At 41.6% G+C, this 27674-nt stretch overlaps 1 protein-coding gene across 3 annotated transcripts in view; it reads left to right on the top strand.

The window, feature by feature from the left end:
* Positions 1-4130: 4130 nt before the first annotated feature.
* Positions 4131-27674, top strand: part of cpeb4b (cytoplasmic polyadenylation element binding protein 4b) — a 34326-nt gene continuing 10782 nt past the window's right edge. The window contains exons 1-6 of one of the 3 annotated variants that reach the window (XM_086098218.1): positions 4131-4596; positions 5425-6652; positions 18129-18219; positions 22937-22987; positions 25543-25566; positions 27131-27301. In XM_086098218.1, coding sequence (XP_085954344.1) covers positions 5474-6652; positions 18129-18219; positions 22937-22987; positions 25543-25566; positions 27131-27301 — 1516 coding nt within the window. In that variant the 5' untranslated portion in view covers positions 4131-4596; positions 5425-5473. The remainder of the gene's footprint in view (positions 4597-5424; positions 6653-18128; positions 18220-22936; positions 22988-25542; positions 25567-27130; positions 27302-27674) is intronic. The other 2 variants (XM_086098219.1, XM_086098220.1) reach the window with 2 other exon arrangements.

Below are 27674 nucleotides of genomic sequence, written 5' to 3' on the forward strand. Positions count from 1 at the left end.
ATTACCCTTCCTGAACCCAGTGGAGTCATGAAATCACCCCGGTCTTTGTGACACACACACACACCCACACACACACGCACACACACACACTTGTACTTGTATAATTGTGAGGACACCCATAGACATAAAGCATTTCCTAGCCTCTTCCCCTAACCCCAACCATCAAAAATTATTGCCTACCCCCATTCCTTACCCTAACCTCAACCATAACCCAATTTAAGCCTAAACTCTAAAACCAAGTCTTGACCCTCCAAAAGAGGTCTTGAGTTGTGAGGACCGGCACACACGAGTCTTTCTCAAAGAGTGTTCCTGGCCCGTTACACTCGACTCGAGACCTCTTTGGGTTAATTAGAAGGATGTCCCGAGGGAGAGAACACCAGGTCGGAATAATGCACTGGAAGGATGAATGCGTGTAAAAGGTCCTCTCGTCTGGTCGGAAAATGGAACACGGAAGAGTGCCGTGCTTTGATAGCAATCCTCACCAAACTCAAAGGTTCCGATGATTTGAACTAATGTTACTTTCTAGATGCTGGAGTCACAATTCTGAGAGGTAAAAGACAGCATATTACATTATTCTACTATTATTGCTAACGTAAAAAAGAAGAAGAAAGAATTAAAGCAGATAAATTATGAGGACAATGTTATGAAAATAAAGCTGTAGTGTGATTAGAAAAATAATTGTAATTGTAATTTAAATTTGAATACTATTTCTATTGTAAAGTGCTTTGAGTGTGCGAAAGCAACAAAAAAAGAGCGCAACATAAATCAGATGTTTATGATGCTACATTTTGAAGAGTTTATATAACTATCTTAACTTATTTAACTTTAAATAACTCATTTTTAGCTAACTACTGACCATTCATTTAGGCCAAGTTCCCAGTTTACAACACCTGTGATGCGAGTAATACGTAAAGTTAACAGTCCCAGTGTGTGTATGTTGTCAATCAGCCATGGGGTGACTCAAATTGCTTGGTTGGAACTAAATAAATATTTTTTGAAGATTACTTGACTACATGTACCTGTAAATAAAAAGCGAAGCGTGAAGAGCCCCTGTCGCTGAAATGCAATGCTGCAGTCAGTGAATGTGAATGTGGCGACTGATCATTTCCAACAGCCTCTCGAAATATCAACACTCTCACCTTCATTGTCACTCATTTCCTCTTTGTGATAATCCGCTTATTCCTTGAAAATCCCGCCATGTTTTTGTGGTTCAACACAATATAATATATAGCACTGTATGCTGTATGTGGACCCTCAAAACCAGATATAGGGTCGCCGTTTTCCCCGTTGTGGCTACTCTGTCGAAGTGTGTGAGTGGGACTGTAATTTTTCGAGATGGTTCATTTTAGTCGAGCTCAGCCACGTCGTTTGGTGTGTAGCATGCCGAAGTCCATTAAAGGTGTGTCATTCAGCTGGGCAACCATAGGTAATATACAATATTCACGCTCAACTAATTGCTGTCAGGTCAAGAGGTCCCACGTGTCGAGGAGATAACATCCTACTGTAAGAAAATGATTCAAATTAAAATGACAATGCAAGCGCACATTCAGATCAACGCTTGTCGTTGAGCACACCGGGAGCAATCGTGCCATAATTATGCCCAAATTGGAGGCGATTAATTTTTGAATGGATTCAATGTTTAATTCATCGCACCGATCCAATCTTGGTTATGGCAGAGAGCACGAGGGGCTGCGGTCAAGACGAGAACACCTTGCGATGTCGGTCACACGCACCAATGTGTTATGATTTGATGGCAATTTGTGTGTCAGTGTGTGTTTTGAGTGGAAGCGAAAGCAGGGATGGGTGTTGTTTCCTGACACAGACCAGTAAGACCAGTTCTGCTGTGCGCAAAATCCACTTCCTGCTGACACGGTGGAAGGAACACAACACTCTGACAAACGTTTACCAGAGGTAGTTAGTAATTACCTACATTGATTCCATGTTATGTTTTGACTTTTAGGGTAGTCTTAATGCAACATGCTTTTTTTGGTATTTTTTTAGTTTAGAAGAAACTATTTTTACTCGGTTACATTGAGCTATATTCCTTTCTATTTCAAATGTTGGCATTTCAGCCTACAAGAACTCCATTTGGAACGTAACACCCTATGGAATAAATAGATTTAATGGATAATAATAATAATAGATTCAAGTTGGCATAAGTCGTGATAAGCGCCGGTATTTGAAATGATGTCCTTTAATTCTGGTTGTAGCTTGACGTATTTCTCAAGTCCGCATTGGTAGAATTGGGCGTATTGATTCAAGTGCTACATTGCCAAATATTTCATCTTAATTTTGTTAATAATATATTCTTCTATCAAATAAAACATTTCCTAGTATTATAACTATTATGATTATCGCTTCAACTTACAACTCTGTTATTTAATTATTTAGCTAAAAGTTCCACTTTACTCTTCTTATTGTGATTCTTGGAATATGATGACTTTTTCTCATGTCACGACTTTATTCATGTAACATGAACACTTTTTAATTGTAACATTACATTTTCGTCATAAATCTACAACTTTATTCACGTAATGTTTTTCATTGATTGCAGTGGATTACCTTGTTATGCTTTTATTTGACTCTGATAGAATGATTCTCTTAAAATGACTGTTACTAATAAAAAAAAAAACTCAGTCCCTTAAAAATGACTTAATTCTTCAATTTACTGTATGTCAAATTTTATTCTCATAATCCCAATATCACATTCACAGAAATGCAACCTAATTCTTGGAAAGTTACAACTTTATGTACCGTAATTCTCACTTTAATCTGGTGTAACTTGATTTACAGTTTCTACGAGTTTATTGGGGGCTTCATTGTCATATTTTGACTATATTCTTGTGATTTTGCCTTCATTCCAATAACATTTCCTCTTTTTCCCCCTCATAATTGTATGACTTTTGTTCCTCGCAATTTGACTTTTTCTCTTTTCATTGTGGCCTTAAATCCCTTCATCCTTGTGCTTTTTCACAGTGCTTGAGTATGTGCCAAATGCGCCACCTTTCCCATCTAGTAACGCATGTGCAAGCATTTGACGAGTTAAATGGTGTCACAATCAGACATCTTTACTCTATTTTCTTTTTTAATCCGATTACCTTAATCTGGTGACTGGCTGACCCTGCCAATACGCGCTCATCCTTTCTATACACATTTATCAATGCAGTACACGACGCTTGGCCTAATTTATCACCCTCTCCCAGCTGGACCCGAGGTGACTTGATTTATTAGATAGCCATTTGTGGCGGCGGGTCGGTGAGACTGACAAGAGCCAAAGCTTTGCGATGACCTCCAGGTGATAATGACCATAGAGTGGGGAAGGACACATGGGGTTGGGGACACTGGGTAGATAAAAGCTAGCACACATTAAAAAAATGGTATGGTATGTAAAAATTTTAACACAAGCTGAGTGACTATATGCATATAGGCAGTAGTAAATGGTATATTCCTTGATTGATGCCTTGAGACCCGAGTCACTCAACTTCCAAAGCTTTTCGAGATACGAGTCGTCGATCCGCTGAACATTAGTTATTAGCATCTATGTTAGCTGCATTCTTAAAATTTAAGCAACAGATATCGTAACACAAACTGTCCTGTAACCATGTAGACAGAGCATACAAAAACTCTCACAACCAAATATTCTTTATCATCTGCGAGGAATGAGAAGTATTACTGTTGTACTGATAACCCGAGAGAGGGGCTGAGCCTCCAGTACAGTATCTGTCTTATACAGTCGCAGGTGGCCAAGGCACACATAATTGAAGGAGAAAGTGTGACAAAAACAGTTGAATTTGCTTGTTGTATTTAATTATATCCTTACAAGTGGGCTGGAATTGATTAACGGCAGATGATTGTCAAGATATGGATGATTTGAGCTCAATTCAACTCATTTCAAAACACAGCAGTATATGTCAACATCAATGTCTAGTGTCAAGATATATATATTAGTAGAAAACAAACAGGTCATGCTTGGGGGGGTAGAGAAAAATACTTCTATCTGATCATTTGTGTCCTCTGGAGCATCATGGCTGTATTGTTCCTGTGTGAAGCTTAGGGCGGAGTCAAGACACGGCTGCCGGTTCCGCGGCCAATCAGACGCCGAGGTGTGGCTCCGGCGGGCGTGGTCTGGAGCGAAGGGGCGGAGCTGGAAGCGGAAGTGTGTTTCGTCTGATCCCTCACTGTCATTCAGCCACGGTCGGCTTCAGGAGAAGGGGGGCAAGCCAAAGCTCACACACACACTCACACACAAGGACTCAGGCTGGATAAAAATACTGAAGGCAAGCTTAAAATGAAACCGACCGAATAAGGCTTGCGACACTTGACCCATTTGACGCCTTGCCAAGGCTGAGCGAAGCCCCTTCGGATGACACGGTCCACATTCGAGGCAAAGCGGTGTCATTGAGCAGGCAGGACACGTCAAGAGAAGGGAGGAGGAGGAGAGAAAAAAAAAAAGCTGACCGACTGCACTGTACGACTCAAGCTATTAAATCGCCTCCGCCGGCCTTAAGACATCCTTTCAAGGACACCAGCCTGCTGTCAAGCCGACGGAAGGTTCCCGACAAAGACGTCGCCGAGGTCGGAGGTGGTGATAACAAGGTGAATGGGAAAAAAATACATTTTATATTAGCCAGCTAGCGGCTGGTGCTAACAGTTAAAGGCTAGCTCGCTAAGGCTAGTAACCGATATTAGCTACTTGGCTAACTAGTTTTTTCCGGTTACCATTCGCCTCTCTTGTCTTTTCTTTTTTGTCTGTCGTCTCAATGGTAAATCAAAAAGCTGACGATACGCATCTTTATGGTGCGTATTTGGTGAAACGCTCGCGTATTGCTTCTCGCTGATGAAAGAGCACTGGACTCTTGACAGCTGTCAAACAAGGTCGTGCGGGTTTATTTGTGGAAAATTTGTCCCCCCCACGCCGATTAGTCTTTCAAACGTCATGTCACGCCGTTTGTGTGTTCTCTCCTTTTTTTTGGCCCCACGCCGCACACAAATTTATGGCGTGTCAGTCGCTTTTTGCGTCAAGTCAAAACGTCTCCCAAATGTCCCCCGGCCTTCGTCACGTCACAGCTCGTATGGCTTACACGCATTTGAGGGGGGTGGGGGGCTGCCGGCCACTCAGCTGTCCGTCCACGGACAAGTTGGGCAACGTCACGCGGTTATTATTAGCCGGGTGGACGTGTCCAACGGTAACCGTGCGCTTTGCTCACAGCTTCAACCAACGCTAGATTGTTGGAGAATGGGGTCATTTGGGAGGGACTTAATGATCATATTTTTAGGAATTCTTTGAACGGATAAAGCAAATGCAATAGAATACAAATTAATCTAATCTATTCAATATCTTTCAATGCCAGTCCCTAAATCCGTTTATGTGTAGTGGTTGCTAACTGTGTGGCACGTCATTGTGTCTGTCTGTTCTCTCAACAGGACCAAACGATCACGGGATACTATTTGTGTGTGTGGGGGGAGCAAACAAATGGGGGATTACGGGTTCGGAGTCCTGGTTCAAAACAACACTGGCAACAAGTCTGCGTTCCCGGTCCGAATCCACCCGCATCTGCAGCCCCCACACCACCACCAAAATGTGTCGCAGAACCCCGCTGCGTTTATAAACAGCAACACCGCCGCGGGGAATGGCACAACGGCGGGTTCTCCCTGGCTCTTCCCCGCTTCGGCCACCCACAGCAGCGTGCAAGACGAAATCCTGGGCGGGCCCGACAAGCCCAAAGCGCAGCAGCAACAAGAAATGCAAGAAACGCAAGAAAAGCAGCTATCCCCTGGAAGTCACCAGGAGGGCGGGGGTGGCGGCGGGATCATTTCAGAACTGGAAAAAGGCCGGTCGGAGGATGGCAAGACGGACAGCGGCTCGCCTGAAGGCAGCGCCGGGAAAGAGAAGCAAATCCGCCTCGAGTCTCCGGTTCTGACGGGCTTTGATTACCAGGAGACATCCGGCCTGGGCGGCCCGGTCCAGTCCAGTACCAACTCGTCGTCGCTCACCGGCTTCAACAACTGGTCGGCGGCCATCCCGCCAGCGCCGTCGACCATCATCAACGAGGACGTCAGCTTTTTCAACCCGGCCTCCGCCAACAACGGCACGCTGCTGTTCCAGAACTTCTCCCACCACGTCAGCCCGGGCTTTGGCGGCAACTTCTCCCCTCAGATAGGACCGGCCGCCGCCCTGTCGCAGCACCATCCGGCCCCCCCGCCGCACCCCCATTTCCAGCACCCGCACAACCAACACCAGCAGCACCGGCGCTCGCCCGCCTCACCACACCCTCCTCCGCCATTTCCGCATAGGAATCCGCCCTTCAACCAGTTGCCACATTTGTCCAACAGCCTGAGCAAGCCCCCGTCCCCCTGGGGCCCGGCCAGTTACCAGAGCTCCTCTCCCTCTCCGGGCTCCTCCACCTCCTGGAGTCCAGGAGGCGGCTACGGAAGCGGCGGCGGCGGCTGGGGAGGATCTCAGGGCCGAGATTATCGCCGAGGTCTCAACGGCGGCATGACGCCCATCAACTCTATCTCGCCACTAAAGAAGACCTTCCTGAACAACCACGTGGCGTCCCAGAAGTACCCTCGCAACAGTCCCGCCGGCTTCAACCCCAAGTCCTGGATGGATGACGGCGTCGGCCGCAGTGATAACATCTTCCCCTTCCAGGTATGCAATACTTTTATGGTGGGGGTCTTCGCTTTACGATGGTCCTGACATGACATTTGTGAGTTTGCATGCTCGTCCGTATTTACAATTTTTTTATTGGATTGTTTTCAGGATGGGCGACTAGTACTGATACCAGGTATCAGTAGAAAAGTGGTATGGAACATCCCTATTCATGGCGTAGAAAAATTTCCATACATGATTTGCTGTAATTGTGACATTTTGACGTTACGGACTAGTTTATCGGGCGGAGGAAGAATACGTTGTCTCACGGAAGCATTAATTTTATTATTATTATTTTTTTTTACATTTGATTTTCATGCAAATATTTACATTGAATAATGTAGGTTAATGGCTGCTTCTGACTCATAGACAAATGCTGGTTCTTGTAAAGAAAGGACCCCCCTGTACATACTGTACGTTCCATTCATCCGCTTTCCTGGCTGGCGTCACGGGTTGGAGGCTAATTCTAGCTGGCTTAGGGTCAGATATGTGAACCTTGACACGACCAACACATGCATACGTTCATGCTTATAATTCACATTTACGGCCAATATCTGTGCAAAACATAATTAAATGGCAGCCCACCCTTTAACGTTAATTCAATACTGTAAAGGTGATATGGTTACTATTTTTAGATGTGGGGGCTGGCAAGTGGGTACGGATTAACAAGGCTCTCCTCTTGACGCGTGAGTTTATAAATCAGTATTTCTTTTTTTTTTCTGTTTTTTGCCCATGTGCTTGGTTTGCTGCGTGTCTGTGATGATGACTAATGTGCTTGTGTCACTGCAACGTTGCAGTGTGCCACATATGTGAGCCAAGGGGGGTTGGGTGGAGTTGGGGGCTGCTATCAAAGATGAAGAAATCTGGTAAAAGACGAGAGACGGTTTAAATCGAGAAAACAGTGCAGTTGATGCTTTGCATTTAAGAAAATAATCGTGCCGCTGTGAGTGGGGGAACTCACATCACAAGGTATCAATATCTTAGCTCCTGAAATGGAGCCTAATGTTTTCTTTGATTGCCTCTTTATTAATGAACCTCGATGTGTCTGCTGTTACGCTACTGACAAAATGGCCTCATGACGCATTCAATGTGATTTGTAATAGCTGTGACTAGAGTGCGCAAATAACTGTGTTAGCACATGTTGAAAAAGGCCTGACAGGATTGACGGGAAAGGGGTAAAGGGAGCATGCAGATAAATTCATCATATTGATCCAGCTGGAGATTGATTGCGTCGGTCATCAAGGAGGCGGGGGGCCGAGGGATGACAGTTGCCATAGGCTCAGCTTGACCTCGCGACCTCTCTAAGTACTGTATGCAGCCAAAAACCTTTTTGCATTTGTGTCTTTTCTCCCATGCATGCAAATAAACTTGTCAGTCACGTATTTGGATGGATTCAAATCAATATCATTATTAGATGTTCTTAGAACGTCTGTAGTGACTTCCTTTGTTGACTTAGCTGGCAGCAGCCGACGCTAATTGGTCTTAAAGACCGCCATCTGGCACAAGTCAAATTGTATTCAGACGTAATTATACATGTAGTACAGTAACCCCCAACCGAATCATGAATGAACTCACTGCGCTCATTTTTATGTAGGATATACCTAACAGCCAAAAACATATCTGCAGTGTTTTTCTAACTCCCTAACGTCTTCACGTCATGTTAGCGGCGGAGTAGCTAGCTTTGGCCACCAGCTGATAGCCTGATGGCGTGATGAAAGATTCCAGTAGGGGTCCGATAGACAGGGTGGTAAACCTCTAAAGGTGATACAAAGAAAGGTCTGGATTGTGCTACAAATGGTTGGCTGCTAAACACAAGGTAGAGCAAGTTCACAGCTAATAAATAGTATTATTTATTTTAAAAAATGAGAATGTAATAAAATAGCTAAAAGGAAAGCAGCAATTTCCATTTTTACAGATTATTAAATGGCTTCTTTGCACTTCTGGTGTATTTTTTTCGGTACCAAATAATCTAAATGCGATTCATTTTTATGGTTGGATAATACTTTCATGTATAGGGCTTAGTTGCAAAGGTTTGCTATTCACTTCAGGGACTGGTCCCCTGCAAATAGTGAGAATTCACATTATATAAAGTGGAAATTGAAATGCCCAAAACCAGGGATGGTGAAGAGCAAAGGTGTAATGAGATGTATGTAACCTGAAAGTATACATCACCTTTTAACTCTATCATACACTCACACATTTGTAATATCCGTATTAAATTGTAATATCCGTATTAAATTGTAATATCGTATGAAAACGTTTTTCAAGAAGAAAGAGATCATATGGAAACAGTTTGTATTGGACCTTTTGAGATTCTGCTCTACACTCCTGCAATGATGAGTAATGACTCAGTGTACCTTGGGCCAAACAAGGACATTGTTCTGACATGTCTCAACATGCCCGCGGCCTGTCTTATTTGATTGTCTTTTACACACAAAACTGTGTCAATAAGAAGTCCGATAAGGGCCACATTTTGAGTACGATGCCGCATCCATCTTGAGGCCATGAACAATTTCCAGTCAGTTCCCTGGTTTGCTTTAGGCTTTGAGCTGGGGTTGCAGGCTCGGAGCTGCAGTATGCCCGCCCGTCCTTCCGGCCTCGTCATACAGCAAGGACACATGGATTGAGGCTCAGCATACAATGACCTTCCTCTGCTTGTGTGCGTTTGCAAAAGAACCAGAAATTATATAAGTTAACCCACGTATGAAGAGCACACAATGGAGGAGAAACCATTTCGTCAAGCCGTATTGAAACATAAATGTGCTTTATTCTATTCTACCATCTTTGGAAGAGAATTACAAATGAGCTTGTTCTGGTGCGCTTCATTATGATTGGGACAATATAATCCAGTCATACAGTTTCAAGCGAAGAATAGTCTCACACTAAGTGACTCTGTATGCTACAGTAATATTGGCCGTTTTTTTTTTTTTTTGCAAAGGATAAAGATTGTGTCTTTTGCATATTGTCTGTTTTTTTGTACCGTTAGTCTTCAAATATACAATGGTTAAAGCATTACAAAAAACAACAGATCCTATTCATTGGCTCATTTGTGGCATTTTGCATTGTGTTTTAGCATTAATATAGCAGACATTCGAAGTGATGTTTGTGTTTTAAATTCACAATGTGTACATTTGGTCACCCGTAACTCCGTAGATCAAGTACTTCCTGGCTCAAACTGTCACCAACATAAACATTTTATTCATTGCAAAGGGAGCATTGTCATGATTTAAAAAATTCTAACTATCATATAAAAATAAAGAAAAGTGAATAGAAATTGTGCAAGAATAAAGTTGAACTGCTGTTTAAGTTGTATGGTTATTTTCACAAGTTCCTCTTTTGCTTTGCACCTTTTTTGGGAGCATCACAGAAAGTTAAAAAAAAGATGTGTTGCTCTATTCTATGCCCACATTTCCATCTCATTCCACAAAGGTTAACTTTAATTTTTCCACTTTTGAGGCATGTGACTTGAATTGCTGAGGTTTCAGCACCTAACAAGCCAGTTTGTTTTGTTTCTTTCTTGTTCTTTCAAACGTTGCATTGCAGAGATGATGCAGCGTTCACATGACTGATGACATAACGTTGCACAAGGCAGTCGCCGGTTTTGCTAACCGCTCTGCTAGGGCTGGGCGATATGGCCAAAAAATAAAATCTCGATTTTTGCACTCATTCAGGACGATTACGATTTTAATCTAATAAACCCAACAAACATTTATTTAAAGGTTTCATTTATTAAAAAAAAATCCTGTGCAAAAATGTTCAGACAACAATAATTTATACTAATTCTAAATTAGTTTTAACATAAACTTAACATTCATAGTTGGTTCCTAAATGCCACAATTAAGTAGTTGGTAGCTCTTGTAAACATGTCTTTTAAACCACCCATCCAGCATTCTGCCACTTGCAAAATTACAACTCACAAAAACATTTGAATGCATCAGAACATAAGAACAACAGCTTTTCATAATCCAGAAGACAAAATTCAATTTCATGATTTCGCAAATTTTCAACGATTCGATTTCCAAAATGACGATGTATCGAATTAATTCAATTTATCGCCCAGCCCTACGATCTACCTTTGTCCGTGTATAGTAGTATTACAATTCTACATATACAGTACATGTTCCAATGCCAGGTTTTCGCAATGTAACAAAATTGGACCAAGAAAAAAACCTTTGAACACTGTGATGCCTCTGATGCAGTGGAAGGCCATGGCTTGTGCTTGTGTGTAAGATAACTACAAAAAAAATCAGGAAAAGCCTACTAAAACATCGGAACTTTGTTCGGGTTAAATTGGAGGCACTTTAAATGGTGGCAAGTGTGACTCCAATTTTACATTTGCGTTTTGGTCAAGTTTTTTATTTTTTTAATATCACAAAAATCACACATTGTGAACAGGGTTATGTAAACCTTTATATGCTCTATGTGTGTATCAACTGGACAACATGAGGAAGTGTCGCCACACTGCTTTTGTACACCCTTGTGAAGTTTCCGTTTTTGCACCAACACAGCAGAGCCACCATTTTGTACAAAGAACTCTCAGATGGCTTGTTTTTGGATTATGTTTTATTTTTGTTTGCGGAGTCCATATGCTGCTTCATGGCTGTTCATCCCAAAGTAACAGGAAGAGCCACGCAGGGCACGCCATGTTCCAGCACAAGCGCAGGCTGCAGTAAGCGGGGATGCTGCTGTATTAGCAGCTTTAGTATTGGGACTGGGCTGATGGCCAGCTAGTAGCACTCCTGCTAACAGCTAATACACCGTTCAGCCCGTGCGAGGTTTCTCCCCCTTCAAAATTTGATTTATGTTGTAAAATTGATGTCCAATTGAATTTCTTTCTATTCTCCCAACCCCTCACTTATTTTCTTCTCAAGGTCAGAGGTGTGCTCTTGTGTCAGGTGTTGTGTACTTGCCGTAAGCCAAGACAGGATGTTGTTTTAAGAGAACCACCTGGACAACTGTTGGGTGCAAAGCGCTCTGTTTGTAAAGAGTTGACATGGGCTATTGTGCATCTCCGACCCTCATTCATCCCTTGCTGAACTCCCAATTGTTAGAAAGGACGACCAATCAATATAAGAGGTTGTTGAGCAATTAGAAAATACCAAATTAGTCAGACCAAGCAGTTTTGTTACATCAGAACCGAGGTCAGGGGAACTAACACCAATCAGGAGACATTTCAGTTTTTATAGTCCTCAAAGTGCCATGCTAGATTATATAATATTACACAAAATGTGTTTTAATAAATACATACAGTATATTAATTGTTCCTCTTCAAAATAGTGGGCCAAGTTGTACCAACACACCTGATACTAAAGATTAGTATCATTATCAGGCATGCTAATGAGCTGATTTTATGAATTACTTGTGCTAGTGTAGTGGGCGGAAACCTCTAAAAAACCTGCAGGAATGCGGACCTCGAGTACCGGAATTGGTGAACCCTGGCGTAGATGAACATTAATTGTAGCGCTGGCAGCTAACATTAACATGGGACTTGTGAGCAGCATGGATAATTTTAAATTACTTAATCTTAATTTGGGCATATGATGTCCCTTACGTTGAGTTTCTAGCGGTTACCAGACTTTCTCTGCATTGTCTTGAAGTTTACCACCCTGCTTTCTCTGGTATTTTGGACCTCTTCTGGAATATTTGATTATGCTGCTTTTCAATGTTGGCCAACGCTAGCTACTTCTCAGCTAACCTGGTGCCTTAGCAGGAGCACGAACAACACAAAAATCTGCAGATTTACAATTCTGAACATCTGGGCATTTCTGATACTGCATTTCCCAAATGCAACCCAATGCAAATGCTTCCTTTATACGGCGAAAACAAACGTTGGATTGTATCGCTTTTGCCTGTGACTAGCATACAAACCACACAATTTGTTATAGTATTCAAACGACATCTCATCACATTTTGAAACCAAAATAATCCTCAAATCAAATGACAACGATCCAAAGTCCAATGCTTTTCAATGAGCGTAGAGCTTCCTTTCACCGAATTGATTGCGATTTTGACATGTGATTTGAGCTCGGAATTGTCAATAGATGCGAATTGACGCGTTCTTCAGCAAATGCTTGTTAATTTGGTTCCATCGAAACAAATCTCAAGTATGCAAATCTGGGAATTGTGGGCAATACAAACAGTAACAGTAATAAGCAGCTAGCCAGGTGGTTGCTAGCTTGCAAACAGCTGCTAGTGCTAGCAACTAACAGGATGATGTTTTTATGCAACTATTGAGGCACATTTTTCTTGAAAAAGGCCTCTTTCATTTGCATTTCATCGCTCATTTGTTACTAGTTGTCAGCTGGTGCTACCGGCAAACATTAGTAGCCAACACCCATGCCTGAAGCATAATGGTGGTTTGACCTCACAGCTTTTTCAGACTTATTTTGCATTTAAATCATTAGGCATGTGCGACATTTCCTGTTAACTCTTGAATGAATTTGAAGTTATATTTTGTCAAGCACATTTTTTTCTTCACACATCCAACCAATTAGACCACCACCTTCCTGATTGAAACTGCATCCAGGAAAAGTAGGGCGTGGGTTAAAAAAAAAAAGTCATTCATTAGAGACAGCTTTTCATCCTTTGACCATGACATGTGCATGCAAATTGTGGCGCACGTATCTACATGCACTAATTCTGACTGAGCCATTAAGCTGCAGAAGCCCGAGGTTTTCAGTCATTACCCCTGCTCTTTGTCACGTTGGTGCTAAATGAGAGAAATGTTTTTAAACTAATGAGGGGCCTGAGCTGGGCTGCACACAGCACACACTGTTGCGATCATACGGCTTTGTTGCGCCCTTCGCACACCCTTGACAGATACTCGGAAACCATGCCTCTGTGTGCACGCGCTCATGTCTACGGCTGCATAGGCCCTAATTAGTCCTCGGATTATGTCTTCTTCAAATGTGCCTGAACAAAGCAAGAGGAGACAATGCAGTGACTATATGGAAGGAAGGGTCTCGTGGTACGTCGAAGGTCAACCACAGTCCATTCTATGACATTGGTCAACATTTAATTGATTTGCAAAAGTGATTTCCCATACAGCCATCCATTTTCTATGGTGCTTATCCTCATTAGGGTGGTGGTGGTGGTAGTGGTGGGTTTAGCTCAGTTGGAGCCTATCCCAGATAACTGTAGGTGGGAGGTGGTGCACATGCTGAACTGGTTGCCCGCCAATCCCAGGGCACATTTAAACATACAACCCTCGACACTCACCGATTGACAAGTTGGTCTTCAATAGATCCAACATGTGTTTTTGGAAGAGCTGGAAAGAATCCACACAATTTTTCACAATTCAAGATTCCCAATCTTTTAAAAAGTCTGACCTGCCGATCCCGATTTTTTTCCGATCCCGTTTTTCCCATAACAAGCAGCATACACCTTCAGTGTTCCAGTTTTGTTTTAGTGGAAAACATAAAACGATAACTGTGAAATAATACAAACGGGTTGTTTTAACTGCACATGAAGGAGTTATCCCAAATACAAACAAAAAGCCAATTCGTCATCTCAGCAGAAGAGGACAGTGGCTGACTTTTTCAGACCTCTGAGGAGGGATATAAGATTGGTGGAAAAGATCGGTTTATTTTTAAGGGATCTGATGATTATGATCCACCAAAATTAAGGAAATCCAGCCGATCGATCGGTGCACCCCTAGGCAGGAGCCATCATTCAAACCCTGAACCTCAGAACTATGAGGCAGAAAAGCACCTGTTTAATTTTGTTTAATCTGTCACAGAGGCATAAATTATAAAACATAACAAATACAAAGCACTCAAACATTGACAGCATGAATTATAAATGACAGGCGGCTAGCTAGTGGCTAGCTTGAGATGCTAACGCAGCAGTCCCTGCTCCTTGTCAAATGGCACAAATAGAAGCATGACATTAATCAAACAATGGTATAATCAAATCCAATTAGTCAATACCAATACAGAAAAGAAAAGTAGTAGAAACCTACCTGAATAAATACAGTAACAGCTTCGAGCTAAACATGGCTTTAGAGGCAACACTGGTGTTCGTCTAAGATCAAGGTACTAAAACACGTGCTAACAATGTCCAAAAGTACTTGGCGGTAGTGCTGAATTTAGTTCAGATAGTAGCATACAATGAAGTCAGCGTAATCCCTCAATACTAATCCCCAAGCAATGGAAGGGTTCTGTTTCTCTTACGGTTATTGCACCTCAAGTGCACACATGCACAACAATTCCAACATTCAGCCAACAATCGCTAATAGGTAGTTTCTGACAGGCTATTTAATGTCGCAGCAGGTCTTTGAAATAGTTTGGCTTGCCGCAGCCATATTCACAAGCATCAAAAGCTCAGCTCGCTTCCCCTTCCTGCCCTCCTGGTAAGGCAGGCAGAGAGAAAAGACCTTTCCTTAGCCTTGTACCCTTTCCATCTCTCCATCATCCCCTTCTTTCATCTGCCGCTGCCTTCTCGGCATTGGCCTTCCTTTTCCTCCCTGTTGTCGAGGATGTGATTAGAAAAACAATAATAAGAGGTGGAATGGGACAACTTCCCGGCAATTTACATGAAGGCGTAGAGGTCAAAACAACAATAATAATAATAATAGTAATGCATCGGATTTATATAGCGCTTTTCTAGACACTCAAAGACGCTTTACAATGGAATGGATACATTATTCATGCACTTGCACATTCACACTATGGTGGTGGTAAGCTACTTAAGTAGCCACAGTTGCCCTGGGGCAGGCTGGCTGACGGAAGCGTGGCTGCCAGTGTGCGCCTACGGCCCCTTCAACCACCACTAAACATTCGCACTTTCCATACACCAGTATGACTAGCACTGGAGGCAATGTGTGTGAAGTGCCTTGCCCAAGGACACACTGACACATGATTTGGGAAGAGCGGGGATCGAACAGCCGACCTTCTGGGAAAATCCTTCACAATCAGATTTCACCTTGGCATCCTTTTTAACCCCTTCTCAAACGGAAGCAGGCGACATGAGAGATTAAATATGCACTCACATTCACCCTCACCAAGTGCGTACTGAAACAACAGCAGAGGAGTGAACCACTACATCATGAGTGACATTGGAACAATTTCTAGTTAACAATTTGTAGTTTACAATTGATGCACATATTGTTCATAAACGACACAACTTGATTTAAACACTATTTCTAATACACATTCTAAACTATGTCAAATGTATAATAGTGTGAATTTGTTTATGATTTTCTTGTCTTGTGCTGCGATTTACTGACCCCAAAGTTCATTAAAGGTGCAGAAGTCACTCTAGTGAGCCTCATTTGAGAAAGGAGTCAACCTAGTCTGGCCTCTGCTGATGTTTGTTTTGTGAGATTGAGCACTGCGCGTGTTTTCAAAATGTGACATTTTGTATTCTGCTGTGAAATGGCCCCATTTTTTTTAAGCTGCCATGTCGAGTCATCTAACCAATCTCACTCATGTTAAGATAAAAAGTGGTTCTTGAATTTGGGGAATGCAAAAGCATATGAAAAAAGTCCTCTGCCTGCCGAAATGACCCTGTGTCATGCGCTGAGGTCTGTTTTTGTGACCCTCCAACATGTGACCTCACATAGAGTCTGCGGTCTATTATTGAACTGTGAGCTTTTCTTCCCGAGGTGGCTTTGCTCTGTTCTCGCATTGTTCTGTGTAGAATGTGGCGCCACCAATGTGTAGCCGGGGTGTGCCCGGCACAAAGTGCGTACATACTAACAATGCGGTGGCGTTGCAGATTACTTGCAGGTTAGCCAATTTCATGAAATGTCATCATTGGTATGATACTCTTGTGATTGTAATGTCCTGCTTCACTTTGACAAGAGTGAAATCTGCAAGGTCAAAAATACAAATGACTTCAGAAATATTTTCCTCATGGGAGATAATGGAAATAGAAATTATCTGTTCCACAGTCAAACTGTAACCATCATAAAATAATGATTAACAGTTACAGTACAGGCATTTTTTTGAGTGGCATTGTTGCAAGTATAAAAGTAAGCTAAATACTGTATCTGTTGATCATTAAGATATGTATCCAGCACTGATTAGCAAATAGCCATTGGCAAATTTTTCTGTGGAAAAACACCCTTTTTTGTACCAATGCTGCACGTGTTCTGGTGCACTTTTTGTAATATCCAAACACTCTGCTCCTTTTAAGGCGCCATGTTGGCGGAAGAGTGGCGAGCGATGGCCACTATCTGATAGCGGGCTTGCTTGACACAGTTGACAGTGAACATCAGCATGTTGTGTGAGTGAAGTTAACAGCTGATAATGGCTAGCTGCTCAACAGTAATTCCTAAACTAAACTTTTAAAGAGAGAATCTGTGTATGACTTGAGTCAGTAAAACATAATAAAAAGGCTAATAGGAAAGTAGTAATTGGTGTTTTTACGGGGGCAATACATGTAAGCATCCTCAGACTGCCAGTGCAATTTTTCCAAATCAAATATTTTTAAGGGTAATGTAAAATGTATTTAAAATGATAAGGAAAGTGTTTTGGGATTACAATGTCGCGTAAAGTGTATTGACATTCAGGTCCTGGTTTCAAACCCTCACAAATAGCGAGGTTTGACTGTATTTAAAATGACTTTTAATTAGTCCAGGCACTTCTCAAATGTTTTTGTTTTTCATCCTTTTGCAATTTAAAATAACCCTATTCCTGATAAGATACGCTAAGGAATCTTCCCCAATTTATTAGTTGTGACCAAACAGTCAAACCATCATGACTAAGCAATTTCTAGTCACCTCACTGAAATATCACCTTTGCAAGTAGCAGAAGGTCAAGTTGAGAGCACGTGAACGAGGACCTTTTATTCAAATGTGGAATTTCTGCTTTTACTCACACAGCAAATGGTGAAGCAACGGGAGACTGTAATCGCGTGGTGTTTTGACACGTAGCAGATGTACCTAAACACATTGATGTTAAGGAGAAGAAAAGTTCATTTAAGTGGAGTCAAAACTGAAGTCTTATCATACATTTACCTTGACTGTACATACGTTCATGATAACGAATACATAAGACATGTTTTTGTTATGCCAAACCTGGAAGAAAATACTTGTTAATCAAATGTTTGCTTGTTGGATTGATGGTCAATAATTAAATCGATTACATAATTTTATATGGTCTGTCATTGGTAGCCTAACAAAAAATGTTGGAAACCCTTTCGAGTATGTCCCTGCATGTTTTGAATGTGTGCAAATATTTTGTGTGCGCGTGTGTGTGTGTGTGTGTGTGTACCCAAAGAACAATCCTCACTATGTTTGGTATGTGACTGTTTTACGTTACAAAGCTGTCGCTTGATAATTGCCTCTGCTCCTTTTACTGACACCCTAAAACAATACTTTATAACACCATATGATACATAAAATAACACACTTAACCACACACGAAAGATCTTGGGGGTCCTTGTCATACTGCACGTGACACTAATGATGCCTTTATACTTCAACAGTAGATTTGTATCCTTCATTGAATACTTTTTTTGTTCTTTTGTTTAGGAGCGCACCAGGTCGTTTGACAGTTTCAACATGAACACTCTGGAGAGTTCCCTGATCGACATCATGCGGGCTGAGCAGGACAACCTGAAAGGTAAACACAGTCATGCAAACAGCGGCCTGACTACAATACAGTTGCACTCATTGTATGTCACAGACGCAATCATCATGCTTTGGCCCGCCTAGACAGCAGTTTTACCAATGGGTAGGAAATTGGCTGGATGAGAAAGAAATTGAGCAGGAGGTCAGCCATTTCGGGCAAACTCAAGAGCTCATAATTAGATGAACTAGAGTCGGAGGGATATATACCCCAATAAACTCTAAAAGGAAGCCAAATTGTGAAGATTTTTTGCCTATGCCAAAAAGCCAAAGAAAAAAACAACAACATGAATCTGAGATCTCAAAAAATCCCCATGACGTCACACATGATCATGTAATGCTAGACTTCGGGGGCATATCTTGCCCCCATCGTTTGTGTGAACTGCAAACTTGCGCTTTTTGGGCTGTTCCACTTCAACGGTTTCATCGTACAGTATTCCCTACTCGTTGCTTACCCACAGTCTTTCTTTGAAATGAAAATGAGGGTCAAAACCCCAAGCAACCCATAGTAAACTGGTAAAGATAAAATTCTGACTTTAGTTATTAATTACTAGGGAGCAGCCAATGACATTTATTGACTGAATGTTGTTATGCAACACAGCAGAAATAGGTTACTGCATGTAGCACACTTTGTGTTGTGTTGGAAATGACTAATTGCATATGACCAGGACATAGCTGCTATTGATTTTTGGGGAGATACATGTTGTAACAAGTTCATGCATTGATACTTGCTTCTCAAGGCATTAGTGCAGTTGAAAGGATTTGTGTTGCGCATCGGGGTTTTTAATTAATGCTGGATTGGCTTAATCCTCCAAAATACTGCACTATCAGGTTTTTCCTGCTCGGTCATTACTCTTGAATGCGGTTATGTTTTTTCTCAAGCAAATTTTTAGGCACAAATCGCAATCATAGCCCGCAACATCCCATGTTGTCTGTTCAATAGTAACAATGCTAACGTTGTCCAAACGAAAGTCCTGTTTTTTCCTCCCCCCAGCTGTAGTTTGACTTTAACAATGCTGAAATGATTACACCACTTATTTATCTGAGCTTCATAGCCACTGTGCTCAGCTAGCTCCAGCTGCGTTCTAATGTTGCACTGTCAAAGCTATGTAAATCTTGCCTTAATAATGTGAGAAGGCAACTTTTGTTTGCTTCGGTACAAATGGACCTGCGGATGCCAAGGCCTTAAAAAAAGCCTGCATAGCCGCACAAAAGTTGACATCTAATCACCGTAAGGCTTGAGGTCAGTACACTCAGGTGAGCCATCAGTACAGCTCACTGGTAGTGTCCAAATACTTGTGTCCGTATTAGCAAGTGTTTCAAGGTCATGATAGTTGGTGATGATTTGCCAGCAGTCTCTTGTGGATTGCTTCTGTTAAACCGTGTTTGTGTGTGTACTTGGCTGTCTTGAAAGCTTATTGACCAGATGTTTCTGAACTGAGGACATGAATTTGAATCCTCTGTATTAATCTGTTTCTGCTTTTTGCCTCAGTCACATTGAGTGACTATGAAGACTGCTACGTTAGCTTCTTGCGCTAGGTGCTAGATAGCGAGATATGCACACTGCTTAACTGCCATACTGTATGCTTTTCACTTGTGATCAAATGTGTATATATATATGTGCGTTTTTGTGCTTTTTGACAAGTACTAGCATATAGTGACGATGCGTCATGCAGCTACTACTAGATTAAAGTCTCGCACAAGATAGCTAGCTAGCTAACTGGTGACATTTTAGCACACAATTTTATTTAATCACAGCGGTGTAAGAATGTCATCATTTATGGCCTAGTGTTTTTCATGCAAATACTCATTTTTCTTTTCTTTTTGTTTTTTCGTTTCTATGTTGTTGGTTTCAACTGCTTTGTTATGCAAAATGATGGGTCTGCCTTTTTGCCAGAGCAGGCTCTCTGTGCAACAGGGGAGTTTGATATACTTGCTCTGTGGTTATTTGTATTGTGATGGATATTTATTGGGAATACAGTCAGATATAATGAGGTTTTACAAGAAACAAAGAGAAGATAGAACGCAGGAGAAACAAAATGACAGAATAAAGCAATGTATGAAAACTGTAATTTTAGATAGGAGTAAGATTCCATCTATAATATACAAATATTTATTGTATTAGTGTAGCTTCAGCATGTTTCGGCTATCTGAATGACATTGTCGCTATAGGAACAGATATCTGTCATTAAGGCATGATGCCCTAAGTGTTAACTTTTAAGTCGTGCTTGTACGATTAATGAACGTTTTATGCTTGCGATTAATTTGACTATGGAACATATTATTCCAAATATAATAATCTTGCCTTGTACAACTGATTAAAGTTTTATGATGGTGATTTGTCTTAATTATGGAACAAATTATTTAAAACAAGTGATCTTCCTGAGAAATGTTGTTAAATCGACCAAATCTGACGTCAACCAGCTTCAAGATGTGCCACTCTTCAAATTGTCGAGTAACAATTGGTGTTTTGCATCTGCTTGGTTAGAAATACAGCAGAAGCAGTGGCTTCTATACATTTACTGTCATTTGACCGTCTTAGTTATCTTCAGACATCCTCGTCACATTTTCTTTCTGACAGTGCCTCTTTCTCTGCTGCTTTCACATGATGCATCACGCCCGATCCAGCCTCATCGCCTCATGTTCTGCAAACTGTTGCTCAGTTTGCTTTGCCTTTTCCGTAATTACATCCACGATTTTAACACGCTTGTACACAGTTTGTTCACTTACAAAGTAAACAACTGTAATTTTCTTATAAGTAGCGACTCCCGTTTGCTGTGTGATGCTCTTTCCCCTTGCTGCTGAGACCCAATTGTCACATCACACGTCATGTATTAACACACATTTGCCATTTGGACCAAGCATTGTGAGCAAAGTTTTGAGAAATAAAAACACACGGCACAGGGGAGACAAAATGTCGCCTGTCGACGTGGCTTTGAATGGCTTCCAGCATTGTCTTGACTGATAGAAAGGCTCCCTCTGTTCTGCCGTGCCACCACGCATCCACACAGATGGACACCAACATGTTTGTGTGTGATTGTGCATGCGTGTATTACACTGGTCAACATGTAAAGCAGCGGCACTCGAGGAGGGTTCACGCGACCCCACCCTGTTGACGCGAGTGTTTTTTGTGCTAGAGCGGATGCTTCTCATGAATGATTAACATCCAGTTGACCAGTTGTGCTCACGTTACTGTATGCCGTCCACGGCTTTATTATATTATTTATATATTTTTTGAAGACTTCAGCTTCAGCTTCATGAGGTTCAACTCAGTTTTGGCGGCATTTCTTTAAACCAAGGGCGGGTGGTCTGTCCTGGTTTTGGAAATCTGGGTCTTGTTTGATGCGCAGCATCTCTTGCAAACAGCCGGCCGCTGTATGCACACTGTGGGGGAGGGGCCTTCGGACCTACATGTGACAGAGGCGTTGGAATGCACCAATCACAGGGTACTCGCTGTCCGTACAACAATGGTTGTACTATTCCAGCTTTTTCATCTCATTATCCCCCAACACTGCAGAAAGCAGAGCTTGCATAACTTTGAAGCTTGTTTGGCATCACAACATGCACATTTGAGTTGGGTTGTTTATGGGCCTGGCAAGTGGGACATGTCTGACAGGAGGCCCGCACTGCCAGAGGTTTAGATTGAGAAATGGATGTCGATGAGATGACTTGGTGTCTCGCAGATGCAGGCTCTAATGAGATTGATGTGGAAGCAACTCTTGCAGCCAAAGCGCTACCACTCATAACGAACTCTCAGAATTTCAAGTCAATGTCACAACAATTTGCGCTCTTCTACTGCAAAGATGTCCTCCGTTCTTGGCTGAAATTGGAACACAATTTGTTTTAGAAACGATGGTTGTCTTTCATGCCTTAAGTTTTACATAATTATTTTTCTAATACACAATTATATAAAGTCAATTAATTAGCTCCAGGATCAAATTATTGCCATCATGAAAGCTTTTATCAAAATTACAGGCCACGCTGTAAGTACATTTTCTTACATCAACAGTCATAACTTTAAAGGTAACCACTGTATAATCAAACTAAATAAAAAGAAACGTGAACAGAAAGGTATTTTCAGTTATTTTGTGTTTTAAAGGCATTAATAAATTACTCACATTATTTATACTGTACTTTCATCACAAATGTTTGTTTTCCACTAGTCATTATTATTTTTTCTTATATGCCATAACTAGTAACCTACTAGGGTGTCATCACAAAAAAGCCAAAGAAAAAAACATAACACACTTGTGGAGTTATTAATCCTCTCAAGGCACAAAACGCGGACATCTTGCTTTAAAATGGTTTGACCTTCAAGATTTGTTTGACTTTTAAGGCATTCAATTTTAATCTAAATTCAAATGACAACCCCTTTTTCGACCTTCGACTTTGGAGGTTCCGTTGTAATCAACTGACATTTATCAAAAAATAAATGTTGGCGTGTGTTGGTAAAGTTCGAAAAGCCTGAAATGAAGGTTAATGTACCATTTCCGCCACCTGCAGGCCTGGAGTGGTACACCACCTTGCATGTCATGATTTTTCAAGCAAACGTGTTTTGCCTTCGTAAAGGTCTTTGTCTTAATTGGCACCATTCTCATTAGTTTTAAGTGCCAAACTAAATGTACCATTGAAAATAAATATTCCATGTGTCATAATCAGCGCTCCTGGAGGCCGTGATGATAAATATGACCATTGTGTGTCTCCCTGTGCAGGTCGTCTGGGGTTCCCTCATCCTGGCGGGGACAACCCGCTGCCCCTCAATGGTACGTATGAGGACCAACTCAGGTTTTGGCTTTCATGGGCCAGCTGACATTTGAAATGAGGTGTTCTAATATTCAGGAGTGATTCAAATGTCATCCATAGAGGTTATCACTTTGCAGCAACGTTCGCTATGCACCTCTCAGATAGACTGAGCAAAAGCATTGAACCCACAAATGCTCATAGTATACAATAAGAAACATTGTGATTGATTGTCGATTTTCGTAAGTTTATTAGCATGACCCTCAGAGGACAGTATAAAAACTGACATGGCCCCTGATAGGACGATAATACTTAAACTATGTTGAAAACCCAAAATGCAATAATGTAGAAAATGAGTTTGTAAAAATAAAGCAAGTGATTATATGTGTCATGCAGCAGTTGAGTATTTAGCTCCATTGCCACTTTTCTTGAAACATCATGCGTGGCTCTCTGGTCTCGGGGCCAGGATGTAAACGGGTGATGCCAGTAGTTTGTTCACGATCCTCTGGTCACATGGCTGGATCACATGGTCAGGAGCTGTCATGGAGCCGTGAGACAGATGGTGCCAGCGGATAGGCAGGCCTCGCAGGCTGCGCACATCCCCTCCCCTCGCTCTTATTCCCAGCAGCTTTTTTTTTTTTTTATTCCGCATCTTATTTTTCCTCTCTTGCACACGCTCATCTTTTTATAGAACTCTGATTCGTTTCAATCTGCCTCCTTCTTTCGCTCTCTCTGTCTCTAACTCCCTCCCTCCCCCCTCTTTGACCTTCCCCCAGAGTTAATGTCCATCTGGGTTGGAAAGTTCACTGTGGGAGCTGGGAGATTAGTGCTCGTGTGTATCCCAGCCTCTTCATCCTCTCCCCGTTGCTACTTGTTTTGGATGGCTCGCTTGTGCTGCAATCTCTGCAGCGTGTACTGCATCTCGTATGTTCCCAACGGGTTTACAGGACGCTATTGTGCTTTCAGAACGCGTGATAAGCCCCGTTGTGCCCCTCGAGCTCTGTAGACGCAATGATCACGTATCAAGCATCGAGTTGATAACTACAACATCTTATAGTGGAAGCTCGGCTACCAGTCGAAGGTTTGGGCAATACTGTATGTATGTAGTTGCTCATTCAGTGGCATGAGAAATGATGTCAAAACTTTTTACTGGTAGAGTGTACACAAAGTTCCAAATGTTCCAGAAAAGTGTTTTTGTGCTCTTTCTGTAATGTCCTAAGATGCCACAAGATGGTGCCAAAACCCTGACTAAAAGAATGTTACTAATCGGTGTTAAAGAAGTATCGTTGAAGTGATGTCGCTCAGGAGAGTACTGTAATGTTGTCAATGCTGTCGTCATTGGACTATTGTTGGCGCGGCAGTTGTCGTGTCTATTGTTCTCACGTACTCAACTTCTCCATTTTGTTTTCTCTTTCTCTTTCACACCCCCGCACATCCCAACTGTGATATAAAATTGTATTGGGATCGTAGTTTGTGGTGTATTTGTGCTTTCAACTATCGATATAGACAATTAGAAAAATATTTTGGGTAGTGTAAGTAAGTTTTTTAGCGAGACTTAATTCCAATACCAAAAAAAATGCTACTTGGTGACAGTATTGTGCTATAAACAACTTTCTGTTTGTCAGCCGTCTTCAAATGGTGAGAGATTTATTTAATTTGATCATACCGTGGTTAACCTCACTTTACACTGTTATATCATTTAGCGATGTTAGAATGTTCGTAAACATTTCATATACCTGACACAAATGAATTCCCTCGACATTACTTCCAATGGGAAGATTTGTTTTGAAATTCAACCGGTTAGCCAACTAGCGTCTTAGAACTGATGTGCTCCGCTTTGGGAGGTTCCACTGTGCAATCATGAATGATGGACAGAATATTGATCAGAATTGATAAATTTTTGATTGGTAATGCTTTCCCATCACCTGGAAGAGGATCCATCTAGTGTTTGTATCAGTCAGTAATGATGTACTGGTTCACTTTTGTGCAGGTCGCGTGGTTTGAATGATTGGCTGTGTGTACAGAATTTGTGCCCTTTGATTGGCGACTAGTGTAGGATGTATCCCCGAAGTCAGCTGGGCTAAAGCTCCAGCAACTCGGAACCGGATAAGCGGTATGGAAATGGATGATTAGGTTTTGCTAATGAAGTGAGGGTCCCATGAGTCTTTGTCACCGTAAAGGTGCCTTGAGGCTTTCCCGTTTCACAAAAAGATTTTCACATTCATATTCCCACCTATTAGCAATGTAGCATTTTTGGGGGAATGTGGGAGGGGGGAAAAAACGCACACAAGCAAGCTCATAGTTCAACAAAAATAGATAGAATTTAATTGTGTTATGAGCCATCTTGAGCATTTCAAAACTGTTAGTTGTATACATATTTAGTGGCAAAATGATTTCAAATGTCCAAATTTGCGTGTCAAGCCTCACACATGATCAACTATCATGCTGCTTTAGTTCCATAGCTAATGAATAAATAATAATGGCGCCTTCCACTGTCACACAAGCACCCGGCATGCTGATTCCGCCAATGTACTGTGCATCCTCTTATAATCACCCTCTTCTTTGACTTCACATGCAGCCAGGAGTTATAGCAGGAGACGAGGTAACAACATAATCGCAGACGTATGCGCATAAAGTCCACGCTGTCCATCTCACTGTTGCTTTGTGACGTGAAGCCATTTTGTTTCGCTTTTATTGACTTTTGCTTCAACACAGCTCATATTCGTTTTCAGTGACCCGCCATCTGCATGATTGTCAAAAGTGTCATTTTTCATCAGACTGCTTAAACACATTTATACACATACATGTTATGCAAGAATATTGCAGCTTGTTGTTTGCCATTTTGAAATTTAATGAGGCACAGAAACACACTGGAGCCCAGGCACATGGTTGGTCACACACACGTACACACACACGCCACAGTGCAGTGCATGCTGTAAGCTGTGGTTGAGCTAACTCCCTGGCATAAATCTTTATAAAGCAGCTCAGGGCAGGTTGTATTGGAGCAGGCATAGGCAAGGGAGGGCTTAACCCCTACAACACACCACACGCGCGCACACACGCAACCCTCTGTCAAACTATGTACACTCCAAGGCAACTTTTGTGTGTGTGTTTGTGCGCATGCTTGGTCACTTGTCACCAGGTTGAGGAAGTATGCAGAAAAACGTGTTTTCCTATTTTTGTTTCCTGATGACGTTGCAGTAATCCCGCTGCATTCAGTTCTAAATATTTAATGTTGAAATACTATAAGTTTTAAAATGTTTTAGTGTGATTACGCAGAAAATTATTAATAAATATTAGGTGTTTTGATTTGGGGATTGAACCAAATGGTTGACTGTCCACTACCACTCAGATAATGATTGGATGACCGAGTTATGGGTGGGGGGTGGGGCTTGTGCAACTAACTGTGTGAGTGAGTAGGATTGCATTTGGTGGCGCACATTTTAAGTTGACAACAAAAAATCTCAATGACATCATCAATTAATTGAAGTCAACTCGATTACTAACTGACTGTCAACAACAACAACAAAAACGGAAGATTTACAATTTGTTTTAGTGGTGATACGTTCAATCGGACACCGATTGTGATTGGCCAATTTCTGTGGAAAAGTACGTGATCAAGATTTGCTGATCAAAACCTTTTGTTACTGATCACACACACACACACAAAACAACCTTTCACAGCTCATACTTGGCAGCCTGAAGCCAACCAGCCTGTGTGCAGTGTAACGAACGTCCCCTCAATTTGAAATGATGTCCTGTTTTTTTGTAGAATAAAATGATGGAAATTGAGAGAATATATATATTTTTTTTGATTCATCCATTAATCTGAAAAAAATCTGTATATGTGATCTGTATTTGAATTAGTATCAGTTGATAATCGAAGGATGATCCTTGATCAGAACCACCCTAATGTGTTTCAATAAGTTTAAATGTGTTTCAAATGTGTGGGAGCTAAACTGTTTTTAGTCTCTCTATTTTGTGGATTTTCATTTTTGGGTCTGAAACGCTACATCCGTGATGACAACCATTGTATCTTGAAGCCACTGGCAGATGGCGGCGTTGATATTAAAGACAGTTCCAAAGGATGTCTGATTAAAAACATTGTTGCTGATCTCTCTCCTCAGGAAATAAAGCTTTCGATCTCCCCTCCTCTTTTCTCGCAGGCCATTCGTCCCTGTTTCCCATGGAGGACGGCTTCCCCGATGACGAGCGTGGCGATCAGGGTCTGGCAGGCCTGGGATCTCCGCACTGCTTTCCTCACCAGAACGGCGAACGCGTAGAGCGCTACTCACGCAAGGTCTTTGTGGGAGGATTGCCTCCAGATATAGATGAAGGTACACTCGCATCTGACGTCTCGGATTTCTGGGCCATCTCGTCATGATTTTACGAGAAGTAGTGAAAAATAGCTTTCTGTTATGGAGGGAGAAGCACATGGACTTGTGAGGAATTGATTCTTTTGTTGTTGTTTTTTTTAAGTGCATTGTAATTTGAAGGTAATTTAAATATAAGTAAGCGTTTCAAAATTTAAATGTAAAGCAATAGTAGAACAGCAACAAAAAACCTTGTAAAATCATTACTTTATTCATGTAATGTTTCAACTTTTTCTTTCTTGTAAACGTAACGTTAGTTTTGCCCTTTTTAATTTTTTGTAAAACTTGATCACACTGTCCTTTCTCCTAAATCTTTATTGGACTTCGTTCTCTTAAT

Source organism: Leptonotus elevatus, chromosome 16 (assembly GCF_054856555.1).
Source record: "Leptonotus elevatus isolate MCC_2025b chromosome 16, RoL_Lele_1.0, whole genome shotgun sequence".
NCBI lineage: Eukaryota > Metazoa > Chordata > Actinopteri > Syngnathiformes > Syngnathidae > Leptonotus > Leptonotus elevatus.